The sequence below is a fragment of the Marmota flaviventris genome, chromosome 11 (genome assembly GCF_047511675.1).
Source record: "Marmota flaviventris isolate mMarFla1 chromosome 11, mMarFla1.hap1, whole genome shotgun sequence".
NCBI lineage: Eukaryota > Metazoa > Chordata > Mammalia > Rodentia > Sciuridae > Marmota > Marmota flaviventris.
This window is the reverse complement of record NC_092508.1, coordinates 93,192,348-93,215,159: the sequence shown is the minus strand read 5'-3', so window position 1 is coordinate 93,215,159 and position 22,812 is coordinate 93,192,348. Positions and strand designations below refer to the sequence as shown.

The following is a 22,812-nucleotide window of genomic DNA, read 5'->3' as shown; positions in this document are numbered from 1 at the left end:
TTCAGAACAAGTTATTTTATTTTGATGAATAAAAGCAGCAGTTGGCAACTGGAAAAGTGATTTCCTTGATAGGATACTATATACCATGAAAGTGACAGGTCTCCTCCTCACATGAAAACGAAGGTCTCAGTTCCAGAAACCACACATTATTGGGGGTCCAACTTCATTAAGACAAGAAATACACAAGGAATAAGCTGAAGCCCATGTTGATAGAAAGCATGTAATAGATGTGATACACAGGACCATCACCTCAGTTCCTGTTTCTCAAAACAAATCCTGAAGCATCATTCCCAGAAACAATTCTCATCCTAGCAGAGCTCCATCCAGGCTCCAGGTCAGGAGGTGGTGTGGCACAGTGACTTAGCTCTGGTCAATTACGTTCAATATCTCAATCTTCAAGCAAGTAGTTAGGGTTAACTACCAAGTAGGGATCTTCCTCATAGCTCTCACTTCCTTCTGTGGAGCCTTTCAATCCAGCTTGGGTGAGCTCAATTAGAACATGGTCCTATAAAACAAACATTTCCCTCAGGTCTCTAGCAGTATTATAAAAATGTTCAGACACACTTTTAAATTTACTTTTGTAGTACTGGGGATTAAACCCAGGGGTGTCTTACCACTGAGCTACACCCCCAGCTCTTTGAGACAGAGTATAAATTGCTTAGGGCCTCACTTAGTTGATGAGGCTGGCCTCAAACTTGGAAACCTCCTGCCTTAGCCTCCAGAGAGTTGCTGGGATTACAGATGTGCACCACTGTGCCTGGCAAAAAAAAGTCCAGATATACTAATCCTCCTGAAGGTTTATCACCGATATCTGTTTGATTTCACCATCCAAAACTTCCAGGACAAGGACTATTCCTTAAACTCACTATCAGTGTTCTGCTAAACACCCTTTCCATTAGGTTGCTGAACTTTTCATACAATAAACCTTAAAAAAAAATTAAAGAAACATATAAGCAAGCTCAACAGGTAATGTGATTTAATGTTTCCTGGCACATTACATCCAATGATTATAAATATAACTTCGAAAAAAGTAATGCTTGAATGTGGGGAAAAATAAGATAATGCTTGAGTTTTAAAATTATGCAAAATTCTCTAATATTTAAATCTGTTTAATTTTATTTAATATTATCTACTTAAGCCAAAGTAGAAAATGCTTTTTTTTTTTTGTAGTGCAGTGGCTTGAACCCAGTGCTTTGTGCATGCTAGCAAGTGCTCTACCAGTAAGCTATACCCTCAACCGTTTTTTTGTACTGGGGACTGACCCCAGGGGCACGTTACAACTGACCTACATATCTATCTATCTATCTATCTATCTATCTATCCATCCATCCATCCATCCATCCATCCATCCATGCACTGTGGATTTAAACTGCTGAGGCTGGCCTTGAGTTTGTGATCCTCCTGCAATGAGTCTCCTGAACTGCTGGGATTACAGGCATGTGCCAATGCACCTAGCTAAAATTTCTTTAATCCTTGAAAGTATCAACTTCAGAACTGGATGCATAGAAAACGTGCAGACCTGAGATCTGGAAACATTAAACAAAAACCAGAGTTTGAGACTTGAATGATAGGATTATATGGCTGACTTTTCTATTCAGATTCTCTTATGGAGAAAGATCCTTAGTCAATTACCATTAATAATCACTGCCAATCACAATCACAATGCTTATTTTGATAAACATAATGGAACTCTGAAAACCTCTGACTAATGAATATCACATGGAGACTTTCAGTCTTCTTTATTCTGATAAGATAAAGTTGTTTTATAGTTATTCAAAGACTGGCCCAATGGATCCATTTCACCTTTCATATATTTTCACGCTTCAGCCTATTATATCAGCACATGCAGAATGTGGCATATGCTTAATCTTTCAGAATGTCTTATGCTCCTGAGTCACTAGGATTACAGTACACGCCACTGAGCCCAGCCTTAAATTCAAGTCTAGTATATTTGTTAATTAGTGGAAAATATCCATAAATGAGAAGAGCTTTTAGCCAACCCCATGGAAAAGAACTGATTTGATCCTAGGAAGTTTGGCAGCTGGGCACAGCGGTGCACACCTGTAATCCCAGCAGTTTGGGAGGCTGAAGCAGGAGGATCAGGAGTTCAAAACCAGCCACAGCAAAAGTGAGGCACCAAGCAACTCAGTTGAGACCCTGTCTCTAAATAAAATACAAAATAGGGCGGGGATATGGCTCTGTGGTCAAATGTCCCTGAGTTCAATCCCAGGTACAAACAAAAATAGTAGTAGTAGTTTGGCAATGCCCCATAGTTAGAGCACTGCTGCCACTATGGGGGACTGGACCCTTTGAAGCACTCTATCATGTTGAGCAGCACAGCACAGGTTCTCTTGTCTTGAACTGGAAAATCCTATCATTCCGTGGTAAGTCAAACTAAAAAGAACCTTGATTCAGATCAGTTAGCTCCCTGGTGTGTTTTATAATCCTCACACAAATTTCTTGTCTGGATATTTTATGTTGTATTGATCCCATGGAGCACTAGGGAGAGAAGGCCTGGCCTATGCAAAGACATTTCCCACCACTAGAAAGACAACTCTGTATGCACACTACCTCAATCCAGCCTAAATTTTCATACAAATTATTTACTAGATCCTGACCTGAGCATTAGTTATCACCCCTCTACACACACCTATAATCACATATCCATCTAAACCCCACAGGTAATGTTTTCAGGTGATACAACCCTAACACGTGAGGTGTAATATTTAAATAGTGAGCATTACTGAGTGAATGGGCATGATGGTTGACTCTCTGCCATGTGTACTGGAAAATCCTATCATTCAATAAATATTTGACCCCTCTATGTTGTAGGTACCACTGTGCATTCCAGAAATATAGCAGTGAATAAAACAAAGTTTTATTTGGCCCTCCAAGAATGGAGCTTACATTCTGAGAGTGATAAACTAAACACCTAAGTAAAGAATAGACAATAAAAACCATCGTGAAGCAACACAAAGCAGGATGATAGAGAAGGCTGTTATCGTGACATGTTGGGCAAAAAAGGCTTCTTTGAGAAGGTAACATTTGAAGAGACCCCAGAAAAAAGAGACAAAGGCAAGTGCAAAGCCCTTCATGTTTGGTGTATCTAAGGAATAATGACAAGGCAGTGTCACTGGAGAGGAATGGGCAAAAAGGAAGAGAGCTATGAAACAAATGAGAGACAGGGGCTAACCTGTGCCAGATTCTGCATGGCATGCCAAGGAGACTGAATTTTATTCTAAATGTGAATAAAGCACTTAATAGTAGGGAAGAAAAATAACCTATGTTCTGTTCTAAAAAACCCTGACTGGCTGCGGGGCAGAGAGCCAATATTCAAGTGGATGTAGGGGTTCAGGCCTGGCGACCTGGGTAAGCTGGAGAACTCATTAGTTCTTTTCATTAAAAGAACAGAGGAATTAAGGATTGTTCCAAGGAATCTGGCCTATAGCAACTGAATAAATGGGAAAACAGAGGAAGAGGGAAAGAATTTTTTTCTTTTGTGGTCCTGGGGATTAAACCCAGGGGTGCTCTATAACAGCCCTTTTTATTTTGAGACAGGGTTTCATCAAGTTGCTGGGATTATAGGCACGCATCACTATGTTCCACTAAGAACTCTGTTTTGAACACATTAAGGGCAAAAAGTCTATTAGTTCATTCTGCGGTCAACTGATTATATACATCTGGAGTTTATAGAAGTGAGAGAGATAGCTATAAATTTGGGAGTCATCAACAGTTGGATGAATTCATAAAACCAAATGAGAATGCTTACACTAAAGACATTTGTGTCTATTATCTAAAAAGAGAGAAAGATTCAGGAAAAGAAACTAAATGACACAAAAGACGAAGGAGAAGGGGAAGGTAGTTTTCTAGAAGGAGTAATCAACTAACAAATGCTGCAGACAGACTGAATAATGAGAATGACCAGCTGATTCAAGGGGTGGAGAAAAGCAATGTAATAGTTAAGAGTGGGAAAATGAACTGTCTAAGGAAAAGGAACAGTGCTTTACAGTTATTGTGAAGTTGACAAAACAAAAAGTTAAGAACTGGGCTGGGGTTGTAGCTCAGTGGTAGGGTGCTTGCCTAGCACATGCAAGGCCCTCAGTTTGATCCTCAGCATCACATAAAAATAAATTAATAAAATAAAAGTACTGTGTCCAACTACAACTAAAAAATAAATATTAAAAATTAAATTTAACCAAGGCTGGGGTTTTGACAAGTAAGACAAAGAGAGAAGAAAGCTGAAGAAGCAAAGATGGGAGATAAGGATATAAGAAAGATGAAATACAAAAAACAGGTGATAATGCTGGAAAATAAGAGGTTTAAAACTAAAAACACCCAAACAGTTAAGATACCAAAGCCACTTTCTCTGATTTCCCCCCAATTCTGCTTGTTTTAGCAAAGGAAGTAAGTCATTTACTTGTTAACACCCCAATAATTCAAGGTAAACACATTAAAAATACATTTTGTTAATGAGCCCATATAGATAGGAGACATGAACTCCCTCATTAATTACTAAAGCAAATGCCATTATGTACATACATAGTGCGTGAGTCGATGAATGACTTTCTCTATGATCCTCTTTTTATTTATAAGCTCCTCTTCAGAGTCTATTTCTGATTCAATTTCCTTCAAGTACCAGTTAACAAGCTCGCTCCTCTTTAATGCTGACTCATCCTCCTCTGCAACAAAAAAATGCATTTTACAAGAATTCAGTAAACATTCCTTGGGGGTTTGCATACACAAGATAATGTACAGAACAGATAACCATCAACCTGTCACAAAGTGCATCTGCTGAAATAAGGTTTACTATGTTCCAGCATTAAGCTGGAAATAACTTATCATATTATTTGTATTAAAGTACACTTTATCCAGAAAAGAAGAAAAACCTGATAAAACAGAGATAAGATAAGTGTCCTAAAGCTATTAAGATCTCAAAGTATGAAGGTCTTTCCTTCATGTTATGCTTCATCACTAAGAGAAACTGAAAGCATAAATCAGGAGCAAAGCAACAGCAAGCAAAAACTTCTTAGATATAACATTTCCTCTTTGGAAAAAAGAACTTTATGGCACTGGAGTCAACTAAGATGTAAAATTCACAGGTGGTCCTTCAAAATAAAAAATTAACAATTTATTCTATCAAGGTCTATCCATGCCAACTTAATAGCTGTTCAAGGTAGAACTCTCAACTCACAAAAAAAGCTGGAACCTAGATACACAATCACCATAGATATAAAGGGTAATAAAAGAAAACTCTACTTTTTGGTTCAAGCAGTTTCAAATAAAATACAAAATCAAATCAGGAAAATTCTAAGGAACTAAAACTCAGAACAGACCTGGGTTCAGCGCATACTGGGCCCTGGGTTCAATCCCCAAGCACCAGCAAAAACAAAAACCACCAAAAAAAGGTAAATTTTTAATTTATTAGTTCCTTTTCAGAGTCTAATGCAGATTTAATTTTCTTCAAGTAGTAGTTAATGCCTCTGAAAAGTTTTATTATGGCTGCAGTAAAACTTCAGTGTTTTTGTCCAAAAGTTCTTGAACAAGTGACTTCCACGGTTTAAAGTTGTATTCCCTATGCTAGAAAACAGCTAATTACTTGGGGACTGAGAAATAACAAGTTACTTGATTCGGTAAGAAGAGAAAACCAAGTAAAATTTACTTGTGGGGGCTGGAGTTGTAGCTCAGTGGGAGAGCACTTGCCTCATACGTGTGAGGCACTGGGTTCGATTCCCAGCACAACATATAAATAAGCAAATAAAGTAAAGGTCCATCAACAACTAAAAAAAAATACTTGAAAAAAACACTTTACTTGTGGAATGCAATGTCTGGGTGATAATCATGTCTTTCTTCCATCAACAGTTTGCTATGTTTAAAACTTAGTTACAGGGGCTGGAGTTGTAGCTCAGTAGTAGAGCACTTGCCTAGCATGTGTGAGGCACTTGGTTACATTCTCAGAACTGCATATAAATAAAGAAAATAAAGGCCCATTACCAACTAAAAAAAAAAAAAAAAAGAAAGAAAAAAAGAAAAACCCAGGAGGGCTGGGGTCATGGCCCAGTGGTAGAGCACTCACTTAGCATGTGTGAGACCATGGGTTCGATTGTCAGCACCACATAAAAATAAATATGTGAAATAAAGGTATTGTGTCCAACAACAACTAAAAAATAAATATAATAATATTAGAAATATAATAAATATATAAATATTATATAAATTGTATTTTATGATAATAATATAAATATAAACAAACATGTAAAAAGAATAATGAAGTATAACATGAATACAAGAACATGGAGTCTAAAGGTATAACTCAGTGGCAAAGTGCTTGCCTAACATGCTCAAATTACCTGAGCCCTGAACCCCCCCCCAAGACAACAGGAAAAAAACAAACAAACAAACAACAACAACAAAAAAACGCAAGCTCCCTAATTTTTAATTTATGAGAGAAAGGAGTGGGGATAAAACAGCTGATGTGTTGTAGTGACCACTTTATTGCATCTTCTCCTTCTACTCGTCCACAGTTTCCAGGGAAACAAGGGCAGAAACTGCAGAGTTCAAATATTCAGTAAGGTAAGACAATCTCTGCTGATAAATTTTTTGGTAGTGCCGGGGATGGAACCAGAGCCATGTGCATGGTGGGCAAGTGCACTACCACTGAGAGCTACATCCCCAGCCCAACAGTAGTAATTTTGCATCTTGCAAACAACATACAAGTGCTCTACCACCGAGTTACACCCCCAGTCCTATGTGTATCTTTGTATGTTATCAGATCCAAAAATTCTGCTTCAAAATTACTGAAATAGGCCAAGATCATTAAATAAGAACGATCCATAATTTTTTTTTTTTTTTGGTGGTGCTAGGGATTGAACCCGGGGCCTTGTGCATTCGAGGCAAGCACTCTACCAAATGAGCCATATCCCCAGCCTGATCCAAAAACTTCTGACAATAAACTTGCTGGAAAATGTTCAGGCTGGCAGGTTATGTTGATACTCCATAAATTTACTTTGCTAAAGTGAGTGTGTGATAAAATAAAATGCAGAAAGTGGGTGGGGGAGGGGAAAAAGAAAAGGGAAAAAAGCGAGTCTGTGTAATGATTTATCATTTCTTTTGCTAGAACAATACAATATTTAGCAATCCAAAGTGGCTTATGTAAATACAGCTTATATAAGTGAGCACAGAACAATATTAGACATAGCCTCACCTTCTTCCATTTTTCTCAGGTGAAGAACAATAAGGTTGGAGATTCGGCAGTATTCAGAAAAGCCCAGTCTTAAGGAAGCTTTGGGAATGGTGTCTTGATTTATGTCTTCACTAGAGCCATTGATTCCATTCACAGGGGCAGGGCTGTCAGCATGACCTATATGAAAAATTAACTACCTGCATCTTGTTTTTATGACTTCAACATTCCCTTATCAAACATTTACAAATAAATTAGAAGCAAACTGATAGACTTTACTAGTGAAGATATGAAGGAATATGAGGGATAGAAGACAAAGATTTCATGATATAAAAGTCCATTTACAATATCATATACAAAACTAACAATTCTAAGTTACTTGTCATAATATGCTTGAAAAATGTTTTTAATTCAAGATCAAAGTAACAATACTAAAAATAAGGGTGAAGGCCAAAGGACTTAAGTCTAATACCATCATTTGAATTTCTTTCAAGCGTGTACACACACATACGCGCCTTTTTTTTTTTTTTTTGATTACTGGGGACTGAACTACCACTGAGCTATATCCCCAGCTCAGATAGTGTCTCAATAAGTTGCTAAGGCTGGCATCAACTTTGCAATCTTCCTGGCCTTAGCCTCCCAAAACACTAGGATTACTGGCATGTGCCACCATGCCCAGCTAAGCATATACATATTTTATATCAACTATTTAATTATATTATATTAACTTATAAATGGTTAAAACAATTTAAATGTTTTCTCCTTTTACTAAATACACTTCAAAACCATCAACAAGTATACTTGTATCATATGACATCTAAAAGAAGATTTTAGTCCCTAAGTAAGAAGAGTTATGAAAAAAATCTCACCATTGATGCCACCTGGACCCTCATCTACCTCCATCTGGATCTCTTCCTCTTGATCTAGATTGACATCAGGTGTCTCTACACGAATGATTGATTTATTCAGTAATCGAAAAGCTTCCTTCACATGTTTAGGTTGAACCTAAACCAAGAATGATGAAGTAATTCAGTTAAGTCAATCTTCTTGACATATTAAATAGATTAAAAAATTGCACACACCCACACACACCCACACACCATGAAATCGTACTATAACCTTACCGGAATGGCTAAAATGGCTGATAATATTAAGTGTTGGCAGGAATGCACAGCAAACATACAAACTGATATAAAACTGGCAGTTTTTACTAAATATATATCAAAGACCCAATAATTCTACTTCTAGATATGTACTCACAAAAATGTGAACACATACACAAGTATGTCCCATAAGAACCAAAATTACAAGTTACTCAAACGTTCAGTAACAGAACAATGAATGAACAAATTGTGGCATATTTGTCAACAGACTATAATACAGCAATGAAAATGTACATTTAGAAAATGAAATACAAGATTCTACCTTTAGTAACAAGAAAAAAGGATGACAAAATATCAAAAAACAATAGGTAAAAATCACATAAAGAAAAATTTAAATACTACTGAAACAAAAGATACCAATACTTGTGGTAGTCATTAGAATTCAGAATTTTTTTCCCCCATTCTGGGGATCTGGAAGAAAGTCACTTCTTTACCTGCTTAAATTTAGGTTATATAGCCACATTAACTTCTCTGATCACAGAAATGTGAGTGGAAGTTTCACTTCTGGATTGATGGTTAAGAGGAGCAAGGTGGCTCTCTACCTGTTCTTTTCCTTGCTTTTGCTTTCACAGATACTTGGCTCAAGATTGAGCCCTTATATCAGCCTCCATCAGCTGGAATCTGAGTGACACAAAGAGGCCCCTGCTGACTAAAGGGACATGTAGCATGATCAAAAAGATTTGTCTTAAAGTGGCCGAGATTTTTATAGTAGCAAATTCCAATCCACTCTAACTGCTATAACATTTTGACTTAGGAAAATTAATCATAAAGATGTGAATTTTGAGTTGGGGATGTGGCTTAGTGGTAGAACATTTGCCTAGCATGTGCAAGGCACTGAGTTCAATTCTTAGCACAACATTAAAAAAAAAGTGAATTTTCATAGTTATAATATATGTTTAATGTTATATCAATGTGAATTTCAATAGCTTTTTGTTTGTAAATTAAGCAAGCTGATTTCCAAGTTACTAACAACTAAAAGAAACAATGCATTGGAACTAGCGTAGCCCTACATTTAAAATATAAAGTCCCACTGATTAAAAAATCAGGGTACCAATGTGACAGGACCTGATAGGCCTAATAGAACAAAATAAGAAAATCTTTTAGAAAGAGATCCTAGCAACCATATGAATATGGAATAAAGGCATACCAAACCAATGTGAAAAGAATAAAATGAACTAATGGTGTTGGAAAACAGCTTAAAAAAGAATTAAGGGAGGGGCCAGGGTTTCAAGTGATTCCTGTCTTATTTTTTTTAACTCATAGGTGGACACAATGTCTTTATTTTATGTGGTGCTGAGGATCGAACCCGGGGCCTCTCGCATGGTAGGTGAGCGATCTACCTCTGAGCCACAACCCCAGCCCCATGTCTTATATCTTATAGTGAAATAAATACCAATGTTTAGATGATTTAAATGCAAATGATGGAACTCTTAGAGGAAATAATGGGAAAGTTCAAACAATATTGGAGGAAAACCTTCTAAAATAATAAAAAATTGACAAAGAATAAACATAAAAGGAGATAATACAAGCTCTTAAAATATATGAAAAGATACCCAATTTCATTCAAAACAAGTTATTTGTGTGTATAGGTTATGTGTACTTATTTTTAGATTATGTGACCCTTCTACCTATTTAAAGACTAATTTTAAGGGCTGGGGACGTGACTCAGTGGTAGAGTACTCGCCTAGCATGTGTGAGGCACTGGGTTCAATCCTCAGCACCATATAAAAATAAAATAATAAAATATGTTGTGCCCATCTATAAAAAATAAAATAAAGACTAATTTTAAAAAATGATAACTATATTAGAGATTGCCCTAAGACACAGATGAGTTTTTTTGCGTGTTTATGTATGGTACTGGGGACTGAATACAGAGGCACTTGAGTCACACATCCCCAGCCCTTTTGAGATGGAGTCTCAAAAAGTTGCCCAAGCTGGCTAGATTTTGTGATTCTCCTGTCTCAGCCTTTGGAGTTGCTGGAATTATAGGCATGCAACACCATGCCTAGTCACATATTAGTTTTCTGGAACTCATTTTGAAATTCTGTTCTCTTCAGGGATGAGGCTTAAATACTAGCACCTCCACAAACTCTCCTCTTCTTGAGGAATAAAATAATTGATTTCTGACTTCTGTACTCTTGTTTGTGATGTTCTATCATAACATTCTCCTCTCAAAAAATATATATTCCTTCATTCCTTACAGGTTTAATTAAATGCATATCTCACTCCCACTAGTTAGGGCTCTCAATTCATATTTTATTTCACAAAGGTATACATTAAACATTTGGTGAGTCAAAGACTATTAAGTAAGTTAGTGTAAAAGTACCTTGTCAAATAATGCATCAGAAAATCTGAAAACTTTAGTTCAGTATGGTGGTACACATCTATAATCCCAGTGATATGGGAAGCCAAGGCAGGAGGATTGCATGTCTGAGACCAGCCTCAGCAACTTAGGAGACCCTCAGCAAATGTATCAAAATAGCCAAAAGGACTTGGGATATACTGCAATGAAATGCTCCTGGGTTCAATCCTTAGTGCGCCCCCCCCCCCCAACAAACAAACAAACCCAAGAAAATCTAAAAAAAAGGAGGAAAAACAATTTATGAGATAAAAACAGTGCCTAATGTCTGAAAAATGATTATTTGGGGGGTGGAGGAAGCTAAGCCTGAAAAGGGAAATAAGGAAACTTTCAGGAATATAGATTTTCTTTTTTTTTTTTGATACTGAGAATTGAAACTTAGGGGCACTCAACCACTGAGCACATCCCTAGCCCTTTTTGTATTTTATTTAGGGACAGGGTCTCACTGATTTGCTTAGCGCTTCACCATTGCTGAGGCTGGCTTTGATCTCACAATCCTCCTGCCTCAATCTCCAGAGCCGCCAGGATTACAGGTGTGTGCCACTGTGCCCAGCCCCAGCCCTTTGTATATTTTATTCTGAGACAGGGTCTTATTAAGTTGCTTAGGTCTCGCTAAATTTCTGAGGCTGGCTTTGAACTTGTGAATAGAAATGTTTTTTATCTTCAGCAAAGCAGTCATTAAGAATGTATATTAAAAAAGGAAACAAAAAAATCACCAAGGTGTACATTTTCTTCTATGTAATATATATATACTTTTAATAAATCCAAGCCCCTTTGATAAACAAAATCTTACATCTAACCTAATATAAAAAATTAAATAAAGGCTACTTCAGCTGAAGCAGAGATGGGGGGCTTGAATACCCTTCCAAGGTACAAATTTTTTTTTACCTCAACACTCTCTAATATATTCCTATGGAACCCAGGGATCAAATAACGACTTAAAAGACCATAGGGCTGGGGATATAACTCAGTAGTAAAGTACATGTTTAGCATGTATGAGGCCCAGTTCAACTCTCAGTACCAAAAAATAAAAAACTCCAACTAAGAAAAACAATCCCCATATATTATAAAAACCTAAGAATTTCTTTTGAGGCCAGAGATTACATGATCATACCTATTTCCTCAGCCCAGAGTCCTAGCACACTGTAGAGACTAAATACATTTTTCCTGAATAAATGGTAGCTCACTATTATCCGTGATTATCTCATTAATATTGATATAACCACTCGAGTTTAATAGATGCTTGATAGCAACCTTCTTAAAGGGAAAAAATTTTCATGGTCATGTATCCTGTAAGCGTGTAGCAGTTACATAAAAATAAATCTGCAAATAATTCTAGGATGAACCATACCAAAGATAGAAATATGCCTATAAGCCAAGAAATTAATTTCAATTTTCATCATGTCAAAGTGACTCATACCTCATCACAGCAGTGCATCCGAGCCATAGCTTCAGAGAGACGGATCATGCTCTCCAGCTGACGCACTGTAATCCTCCATGAAGACTTGGTTACTCCAGAACCATCCCTTTGGCGGAGACGTTTATACTGTTCCACAATGAAGTCCTCTGATTCTTTGGAAATCTGTTTTAAAACAGCAATGATGTCACCAACAATGAATTACTACAGAAACTAATGCCAAGGAGGCCTCTGAATTCCATATACTAATTTTAAGAACATGGAGACAGTAGACTTAGTATTTAAGCAAATGGCCATTTCTCAATGATGTTTATAATAGAATAAGATGTAACACCTTATACATCTCTGGATGTCAAAGCTCATTAAATAAATTAATGCTCAGATTACCTTGAGGCTCAATTACTTAACTCATGCTGTTTTGGGGAAAAAGGAAGTCAACATAAATATATATTGGCTATTTCAGTAAATTTACAACCCAAAGATCGTTTTTTAAAGCAAGAACTCAGCATATTAAGGAAGTGTGCCAGGGTCACATAGGAACCAAGATACAGTCATGGAAAACATACTTTTTACACACAAGTCACTCATAACCCTTTGTTTTACACAACTAAATTTCCTCTGGGAGAATAAGAGCAGCCCAATATCATGAATAATCAAGTGAAGGTAATAGACAATAAACAGCTAAAGAGAATTCTCTAAAGTCAGATAAGTGTAAAAACCTCAACTAGAATAAAACAAAATGTTTCCTTTTCATAGTTTACTGTAGGAAAATGCCAACAATAAGAGATGCACATTGTGAAGGTTTGCTTATTTTTATTAGAGCTTTACAGTTATACACAGTAGGTGGGTTCATCCCAACAAAAATTATACATGCTCCCCTATTTTCTATCCTATCCTCTCTCCTTCCTCTACTCAGCTAGATTTCCTTTTGCTCATCTATAATTATTTATTTTTTTCCTTCTAAGTACCAGGGATTGAATTCAGGGCACTTAACCACTGAGCCACAACCCCAGCCCTTTTTGTATTTTTTTTAGAGACAGGGTCTCACTGAGTTGTTTAGGGCCTTGCTAAATTGCTGAGGCTGGCTTTGAACAAGTGATCCTCCTGCCTCCACCTCCCCAAGCTGCTGGGATTACAGGCATGTGCCACTATGGCCAGCTCATCTATTTATATTTGACTGGTTCATTTTACTTATGCATAAAGTGAAATTCCCTGTGGCCTATTTATATGCACACATGATTTTTAAAAAATTAATTCTGCATTGCCTCCCCTTTCCCATCCCTCCATTCTCTCACTTTGATCTCCTTCTACATTACTTGTCTTCCCTATATCTTCTTGATGTGTTATCCTTTCTTCCTCCTTTCCTTTATGTTACTCTAGCTTCCACATATAAGAAAACATTTGACCTTTGGATTTTTGAGTCTGGCTTATTTCACTTAGTATGATGTCCTCCATTTCCATCCATTTACCAGCAAATGTCACAATTTCATTCTTCTTTATGGCCGAGTAGAATTTCATTGTGTAAGGTAGACACAGAGGTATACACCTGTAATTCCAGTGACTTGGGAGGCTAAGGCAGGAGGATTGCAAGTTTGAGGCCATAAGCAAGTTAGTGAGATCATCTCAAAAAATAAAATAGCCCTGGAGCAATGGCAGACACTTATAATCCAAGTGGCTTTGGAAGCTAATGCAGGAGGACTGTGACTTCAAAGCCATATCAGGGGCTGGGGGTGTGGCTCAAGCAGTAGCGCGCCCACCTGTCACGTGTGTGGCCCGGGTTCGATCCTCAGCACCACATACAAAAAAGATGTTGTGTCCACCAAAAACTAAAAATTAAAAATTCTCTCTTAAAAAAAAAAAAAAAAGCCATAACCTTCCCTCCCACCCCCTTTTTAGAAAAAAAAAAAAAAAAAAAAAAGCCATATCAGCAACATAGTAAGGCTCTAATAAGCAACTTAAATAGATAGACCCTGTTTCAAATAATGGCTGGTGTTGTGGCTCTGTGATTAAGTGCCTCTGGGTTCAATCCTTGATACTCCCACAAGAAAGAAAAACTATCTATGTATGCATACCACAATTTCTTAACCCACGTATCTATTTTTAATTTTTATTATTATTTTATGATGCTGGGAATTGAACCCAGGACCCTATACATGCTAGGCAAGCACTTGACTACTGAGCCACATTCTGGGTCCCATTCATCTACTGATAGGCAACTGGGTTGATTCCATAATATAGCTATTGTAAATTATGCTGCTATAAAAACTGAGATGGCTGTATTGCTATAGCATACTGATTTTAGTTCTTTTAGGAAAATACCGAAGACTGGGATAGCTGGGTCATGTGGTGGTTCCATTCTTAGTTTTCTGAGGAATTCCCACACTGCTTAAGTGGTACCTGTCTGCCATCCCACCAAAAATGTGGAAGTATATCCCCCCACAGCATTTGTCCTCATGATCACTGTCATTCTGACTGGAATAAGATGAAATCTTAGTTTCATTTTGATTTATTTCCATGATTGCTATGGATGCTGAGCATTTGTTGCCTATTTGTTTCTTTTTCTTTTGGTACTAGGGATTGAACCCAAGGGCACTTACTCTGAGCCACATACCCAATCCTTTTTTGAGACAGAGTCTTGTAAAATTGTTCAGGCCCTCACTAAACTGTTGAGGCTGGCTTTGAACTTGTGATCCTCCTGCCTCAGCCTCCTGAGGCTGATAGGATTACAGGTGTGATTCTTTAGTTATTTTTCCCATTTATTAATTTGGTTAGAGAATGAGTGTGTGTGCGTGAGTGTGTGTGTATTGAGTTCTATATATATTCTGGATATGAATCCCCTATCAGTAAAGTAGCTGGCCAAGATTTTCTCTCTTTCTATAAGCTGTCTCTTCACACTCTTTTTCCCTTACTGTGCAGAAGCTTTTTAATTTGATGATGTCCCACTTATTGATTCTTGGTTTATTTGTTGACTTCAGAAATTTTGTTGAGAAAGTTAGTGCCAGCACCTATATGATGGAGTATTGACCTATGTTCTCTCTCTTTTTTAATATATATATTTTTTTATCTTTTAATTTTTGGCGGACACAACATCTTTGTATGTGGTGCTGAGGATCAAACCCGGGCCACACGCATGCTAGGCAAGCGCGCTACCGCTTGAGCCACATCCCCAGCCCCCCTATGTTCTCTTTTTAATAGTTGCAAGGTTTCTGATCTAGTTCAAATCTTTGATCCACTTCAATTTGACTTTTATGCAGAGTAAGAAAGAGATCTAGTTTCATTTTCCTACATATAGCTATTTAGTTTTCCCAGCACCATTTGTTAAAAAGGCTCTATGTTCTCCAAAATATATTTTTGGTTCCTTTGTCAAGTATCAGATGGCTTTAAGTATGTGGGTTTGTCTTTGTGTTTTCTATTCTGTTCCATTTGTCTTCATGTCTATTTTATTGTTAACACTATGCTGTTTTTGTTAGTACAGCTCTTCAATATAATTTCAGATCAGGTAATGTAATGATTCCCGCAGCACTTTTCTTGCTCAGTAAGTATTGCTTTGGCTATTCTAGGTCTCTTATTCTTCCACATAAATTTAAGAATTGTTTTTTTCAAATGAGAATTTCATTGGCATTTGGATGGGGACTGTATTAAATCTGCATATTGCTTTTAGTCATATGGTTCTTTTTTAAAAAATATTTTTTAGTTGTAGATGGACATAATACCTTTATTTTGTTAATTTTTATGTGGTGCTGGGATCAAACCCAGTGCCTCACATGTACTCTGTAAGCACTCTACCACTGAACCACAACCCTGGGCCCCATATGGTTCTTTTGACAATATTAATTCCATCTATCCAAGAACATAGGAGGTCTTTCCATTTTCTAAAGCCTTCTTCAAATTTCTTTCTTCAGTGTTCTATAATTTTCATTGTTGTGTTCTTTTATCTCCTTGGTTAGATTAATTCCCAAGTTTGTTTTTTTGTTGTTGTTTGTTGGTTTGTTTTGAGGTTATTGTAAATGGGATGGTTTCCCTGATTTCTTCCTCAGCTGAACCACTACTGGGAGTATAAGAAAGCTATGATTTATGGGTGTTTATCTTGTATCCTCCTACCTTGCTAGACTCATTTTATAAGCTTCTGTTGGAGTTTTGTGGGTTTTCTAGATATAGGATCATGTCATTAGCAAACGGGGATTGTTTGACTTCTTTCCTATTTGTATCATTTTGATATATGGATTTTATTTTTTAAAAACAAATGCATAATAGGGTCTTTGATCCAGTACAGATTCAATCCAATAGAACTACATCTATTACTATAACAGTATTTCATATTCATCATAATAGCCTAGAGGAATCCAGTGTTTTCTTTTTTTTTTCCTTTTTTCTTTTTTTGGTGCTGGAGATTGAACCCAGGGCCTGTGCACGCAAAGGAAGCACTCTTAGGCAAACATTTTAAAAATTCTTGGTGATAAAAGGAATCCAGTTATTTGATTTTCCAAAACTCTTTTCTGGTAAGAATCTTTTTATTAGCACCTAACCAAAAAAAAAAAAAAAAAATCCCCTTTTAAAAGAAACAAATTACTGTTAGGAAAAAACTTTTCGGGGCTGGGATTGTGGCTCGGCTCAGCGGTAGAGCACTCGCCTAGCATGGGCGGGACTCAGGTTCGATCCTCAGCACCACATAAAAATAAAGGCATTGTGTTGTGTCCATCTACACCTAAAAAAATAAATATTAAAAAAAAAAAAAAAAACCTTTTCAAACTTAAATGTAAAAAACAAGTACAGATTTAGTTAATTTCCATAACCCACTTGCTTTAATCTCACTTTAATAATATACATTCTATGCTTTATCCCAGCACAGAAGAGCAGGTTACCTTGGGTTTAAACTGTCTTGCAAAGAGAAGATACCTCCTGATATCATCAAGGGAATAGACACGATCAATTGATTCCTCAATTCTTGAATGCAAGTCTACTATACGCCTGGCAATGGCATAATCTGTAACCTAATTCAAAACAAGAAAATCACTTGTCAGTCACAGCATTATCTACTCCAGATTATCCTAGGCAATAAGAATTTCAGAGCTAAAAACAACCTTTAATATGCCACTTAAGTATTATATAACAAGTTTTTAAAAATTTTTTTGGTTGTCATTGGACCTTCATTTTATTTATTTATTTATATGTGGTGCTGAGAATCAAACCCAGTGCCTCACACGTTAGGCGAGCACTATACCACTGAGCCACAACCCCAGCCCGCATAACAAGTTTCTGAGGAAACTATTTCTTACAATTCTATAAGCTTTAAATTATTTCTAACGAAAATGTTTAAAGGCTTATAACTTGATCTCCCCTGTTCCCAAAACTCATTTAATAAGTCATGCACAAACAGAAATATATGAAAATGAAACAAGTCCTGATTATCTGAGGGTTATATATACCTATACATTTGTGAAGAAAAAAAAAAAAAAAGCCCTCTAAACATTCACATGATGAAATTTTATTAAAGATAATTTCTGAAGTTCCACTGGAATCAAGAATTATACAATGTGCTCAATGAAATGGAAGACCTCCATGCTCAGCAATTAAAAGCACAACTTCTAATAATAGCTCCTACATATTGTACTTGTGCACTTCTGAGATGTTAAATGTTAATATTTAAGTCTCAGTGCAAATAAGTCTAGAATTTTTCACTCAATTTTGTGAGGGAGTGCTAGGGATTTCACTCAATCTTAAACTATCACATGATCAGATAGACAAAAGTATTATATATTTAACAAGTTGATGGAATGAAATAGGAAGACAAATGACTCATGATTTAGAAAAAGAAAATCTGTTTAGCATCCCAGTTATTTTTAAAGTGACTGAAAAATTAAATCAAAGCAACCAATAAAACAAAATTACATATATATATATATATATTTGTACTGGGGGTTAAACCCAGTGCTACTATATCCCCAACCCTTTATGTTTTGTATTTTGAGACAGGGTCTGGCTAAATTGCCAAGACTGACCTTGAGATCCTCCCTCATCAGTCTCCTGAGTTGCTAGGATTATAGACATATGCCACTGCACCCAGCTGAAACAAAAAATTTGTATAGAAATCTTATTGTGGTTTGGGAGTCAACTGTGATATATTTTTTTCTTGTGAAAATTTTAAAGAAGTAACAAACCAAAAAACTTGATATACCTTAATATTTAGGCAATTATTACTAAATCCTTTGTCTAAGCCCATGACACCCTGAGGAAAATGAAAGGTCAATGCACATGCATGCACTAGCTGTTGGGCAGCTATCTTTCAGCCTTGTCTCACTGAATTATTCAAACTAGAAATAAAATGGAAGCTAAGAGCAAGAGCTCACATGGTTACCTCATTACATTCGTCCACCAGGATAAAGAAGAGATCAAATCGGGACATAATTGGAGCTGACAGATTTATATTCTGTTTCAATGACTTTGACCTGTCATAGTGTCCACTGATTGGGTTTGCAGCTGCCAAAATGGATGTCCTGGCATTTAGAGTAGCCTGCCCACAAAAGAAAGAATTGTGAGATTTACAAAGAAACCTGAAACAGCCAACAAACATAACAAAAAGCCCAATCCCCCTCATAAGTAACTAAATAAGCAAGCCAAAATAATAAGCAACCATTTTCTATTTATCAGATCATCAAAAAGTAAAGTCTGATAAAAGACAGGGCAACTAACAGGCATCCTACATTCTGCCGGTGGTGTGATGTGCACATCCTTTAAGCCAGCAATTTGTTAGCAATAATCTTACAGCAAGATACAAGAAGCTGTATTCAAGGATGTTTACAACAATATTGTCTGTCATACAAAAAAGTCTAAACATGACCTACATGTCACTTTACCAGAGTGTAAAGAACCCAACTATGGTACCATCAACTGAATTCCAAAGTATAATAATAAATCAAGGGCTGGGATTGTGGCTCAGAGGTAGAGCACTTGCCAAGGCAGGTGAGGCCCTGGGTTTGATCCTCAGCACCACATGAAAACAAATAAACAACAAAAAATAAATAAAGGTTAAATTATTAAAATAAAATAAAAAATAAAGTTGATCTATGCGTTGGTATAGAAATACTGTCAAAATAAAATTATAAAGTTAAATGAGCAAGGAATAATACTACATGTATTTGCTTACTAATGTATAAAATATTACTGAAAGAGATATACTTGATACATTCCTGAATATCTATTGTGTTGGGAGTTACAGGGAAAGACTTCTTTTTAAATTTGTAATTTAGTATACTATTTAATTTTTTCTTAATTACTTGAAACTGTTGCTTTTAAAAAAGTTTAGATTCTGGGCTGGGGATGTGGCTCAAGCGGTAGCGCGCTCGCTTGGCATGCGTACAAACAAAGATGTTATGTCCACCAAAAACTAAAAAATAAATATTAAAAGTTCTCTCTCTCAAAAAAAAAAAAATCCTACATTTCATACACATTATATCACAAGTAAAATACTTATAAAAATTATCTTTTTTTAAAAAAAAGTTTAGATTCTATAATTGGTTATTTAAATAATGTGTTGATCTTTTTTTATATTGGTGATACTGGAAATCAATGGTTATTTTTGTTATAATTAAAAGCATGGTTTAATCAAATATACAAGCTTTGTTCATAAAAATTTTGAAGTGAAACACTAAAATTTTTTACTAGTACTTCCTCTACTTTCTGTCAAAGCAACACTTTTACAGAGTACCCTAAACAACATCTATAGTTTGGATGACTAGTTCTCAGGACTTTATTTTTCATTTTAACAAACAGCATTGCATGTTGAATTACTAAATTTTATCATTCATCTACAGGGTTAAGGAATGATGCAGTGGAACAGAAGTGGACACACATACCTTCACTCCTGCTTTAGTGATGGATATGGTTTGCTGTTCCATAGCTTCATGAATAGCAACTTGGTCCCGCACATCCATCTTATCAAATTCATCAATACAGCACACACCCTATAACCAAACAGATCTAGCATAAGAATCTGCCTTGTGCATGTAAAATAACCAGCTCACAATTTGCTACCAGAGTCTTTTCCATTCTCCTAAACAAGTAGAAAGTAGGTAAATAAGCATTCTTAATTCCCTCTTTTAAGCAAAATAATTTAGACAGATCCCAGAGCTTGAAGGACCAAAACACTTGATTCACCCAAAAAAATAAGACCAAACCTAAAAATATCAAGATACTTTATGCAACAGTGAAACTGTGTAAGCCTTGGTACCAATACACCCTAGGGCCCTCTCAGCATTGATTTTAAGGCTGGGGAAGTGAAAAATGAAGGTAGGATATAATGAATATAAACATGTATAGCTACAATTTACACATATTCATAAATCTAACAGATCAATGTCAAATATACATAAAACGCAATATGCACTTGTGTAGAGATCTACTCATAAAGATCTCACAAGCTGCAAAGGAGGAGGAAAAAAAACAAAAAGCTGCCAAGTCACAGCATTCACACATGTTCAGAGCAGGTTATCACATTCTAGGAAAGCTTTGAAAGTGTTGATTAATGAAAATAATCCCAATTAATTCTAGATTAATTAACTGACCTACATGTTAAAAATACTTTTTAAAAGGATATCTATTTTACTAGAAACTATAAGTCCTTACTGATAGGATAAGGAGGTAATCTGACTTCTTTATACACAAGAGTAAAAAAAACAATCTTACATTATCAGCCAGCATCAACGCTCCAGCCTCAATGACAAACTCATGAGATTCTTCATCTCTCACAACAGCTGCTGTTAAGCCAGCAGCACTGGATGCTTTGCCACTGGTGTAGACAGCTCTGGGGCTGAACTCCTCCACATGCCTGTTCAAGGTTATCATATAAAGACTCATTAGAATGTGACTACACATACATTCCCTTTCTAGGAAAATCAGCTGACAGGTTATGTCAATGAAAAACATCTGAGAGTTGCAGTAAGCTTAAGCAATTCATAAAGACATATCACAGTTGCTTATGCCTATAATCCCAGCAACTTGGAAAGATGAGACAGGAAGCCTCAGTTTGAAGCCAGCCTTGCAATTTAGTGAGACCCCTTCTCAAAATGAAAAATAAAGTGGTGGGGATGTATGTCAGTGGTTAAGCATCCCTGGGTTTAAGTCTAATCCCCAGTACCCCCCCCAAAAAAGAAAAGACACGCCACAAACTGAATGGGAAACCTTATATTCTTTGACTTTTTAAATGCATTTAAAACCAATCCTGTGAAATGGAAAATAAAAAAGTTTTGACAATTTGGCAACAATGTTCTATTAGAAGATTTGCAATAAAAACAAAATACAAGACAAAACTAGATGTGAGATTTATTCCAGAAGTTCAATTACTTTAACAACTGAAAACCAATACGCTATGCCCTAAACCTGTTAAAGGATTTTTCTTTAATCTGATAAACAGCATCTATAAAACCCCACAGTTAACATTATGTTTAAAGGCTAAAGGCTGACTGCTTTGGCCTAAGGTAAGGAATAAGATCTCAGACAAAGATGTCTACTTCTACGTCACTTCTATTTAACATTATAATAAAGAATCTAGCAAGGGAAATTAGGCAAGAAAAAAGGAAAGGAGAAATACTGGAGAAATACTGGAAAGGAGAAATTTTTCACTCATCATTATTTTGTAGATATATGATCTTGTACATATGAAATCCCATGGAATTTACTAAAAACAGAATGAGTTCAGCAAGGGTGCAAATATCAAAAATCAATTGTAGGCCAGGCACGGTGGCTCACATCTGTAATCCCAGCAGCTTGGAAGGCTGAGGCAGGAGGATTGCAAGTTTGAAGCCAGCCTCAGCAACTTAATAGGGCTGTAAGCAACCTAGTGAGACCCTGTCTCAAAAAATAAAATGGGCTGGGGGCGTGGCTCAGTGGTTAAGTGCCTTTGAGTTCAATCCCTGGCAAACAAAATCAACCACCACCATCACCACCACCACTAATCTTCTCTGAACTTGCAGTGAAAGACCCAAAATAAAATAATTTTTATTTCTAATGGCATCAAGAAGAAAAACTACTTTGGAATAAATTCAATGAAAGTGCAAACTTCCACTCTGAATACTAAAAAGTATTGTTAATAGATATTCCATATTCATGAATTGGACTTAATGTTGTTGAAATGTTAATATAGTACAGCTGGAGTAGTGTATGCCTGTAATCCCAACTACTCAAGAGGGTCAGGCAGGAGAATTGCAGGTTTGAGGTCAATCTCAGCAATTCAGCAAGATCCTGTCTCAAGATTAACAATAATTAAAAAAAAAAAAAAAAAAAAAGGAGAGGGGACACTTGGGGGACATAGCTCAATAATAGAGTGGTCTGGGTTCAATTCCCAGTAGCCACCTCACCCCATCCCAGTGCATTTTGGGGGAGGTGGGCACTGGGGATTGAACTCAGTGGCACTCAACTACCGAGCCACATCCCCAGTCCTATTTTGCATTTTATTTAGAGACAGGGTCTCATTGAGTTGTTTAGCACCTTGCTTTTGCTGAGGCTGGCTTTGAACTTGCAATCCTCCTGCGTCAGACTCCTGATGCTGCGATTACAGGCATGTGCCACCATGCCCAACCCGCAGTGCACTTTCAGTTGATCTATGAATTCAATTTGGTGGAACACCACCAAAAAAAGCATTAGCAGGGCACCCTGTTTTACTTCATCATTGCCTGGTAGTAATTACTACCAGGATCCCAGT

General features: G+C 36.5%; 1 protein-coding gene across 1 annotated transcript in view; it reads right to left on the bottom strand.

Annotated features, from left to right (window-relative positions):
- The window catches only part of Mcm6 (minichromosome maintenance complex component 6), a 44,507-nt gene continuing 21,695 nt past the window's right edge, over nt 1–22,812 (bottom strand). Inside the window, exons 9-17 of the mRNA XM_027936816.2 lie at nt 20,799–20,940; nt 19,970–20,077; nt 18,472–18,627; nt 16,979–17,107; nt 12,120–12,281; nt 8,047–8,182; nt 7,202–7,357; nt 4,540–4,679; nt 1–505 (exon numbers count right to left, since the gene is read on the bottom strand). Coding sequence (XP_027792617.1) covers nt 389–505; nt 4,540–4,679; nt 7,202–7,357; nt 8,047–8,182; nt 12,120–12,281; nt 16,979–17,107; nt 18,472–18,627; nt 19,970–20,077; nt 20,799–20,940 — 1,246 coding nt within the window. The 3' untranslated portion in view covers nt 1–388. The remainder of the gene's footprint in view (nt 506–4,539; nt 4,680–7,201; nt 7,358–8,046; nt 8,183–12,119; nt 12,282–16,978; nt 17,108–18,471; nt 18,628–19,969; nt 20,078–20,798; nt 20,941–22,812) is intronic.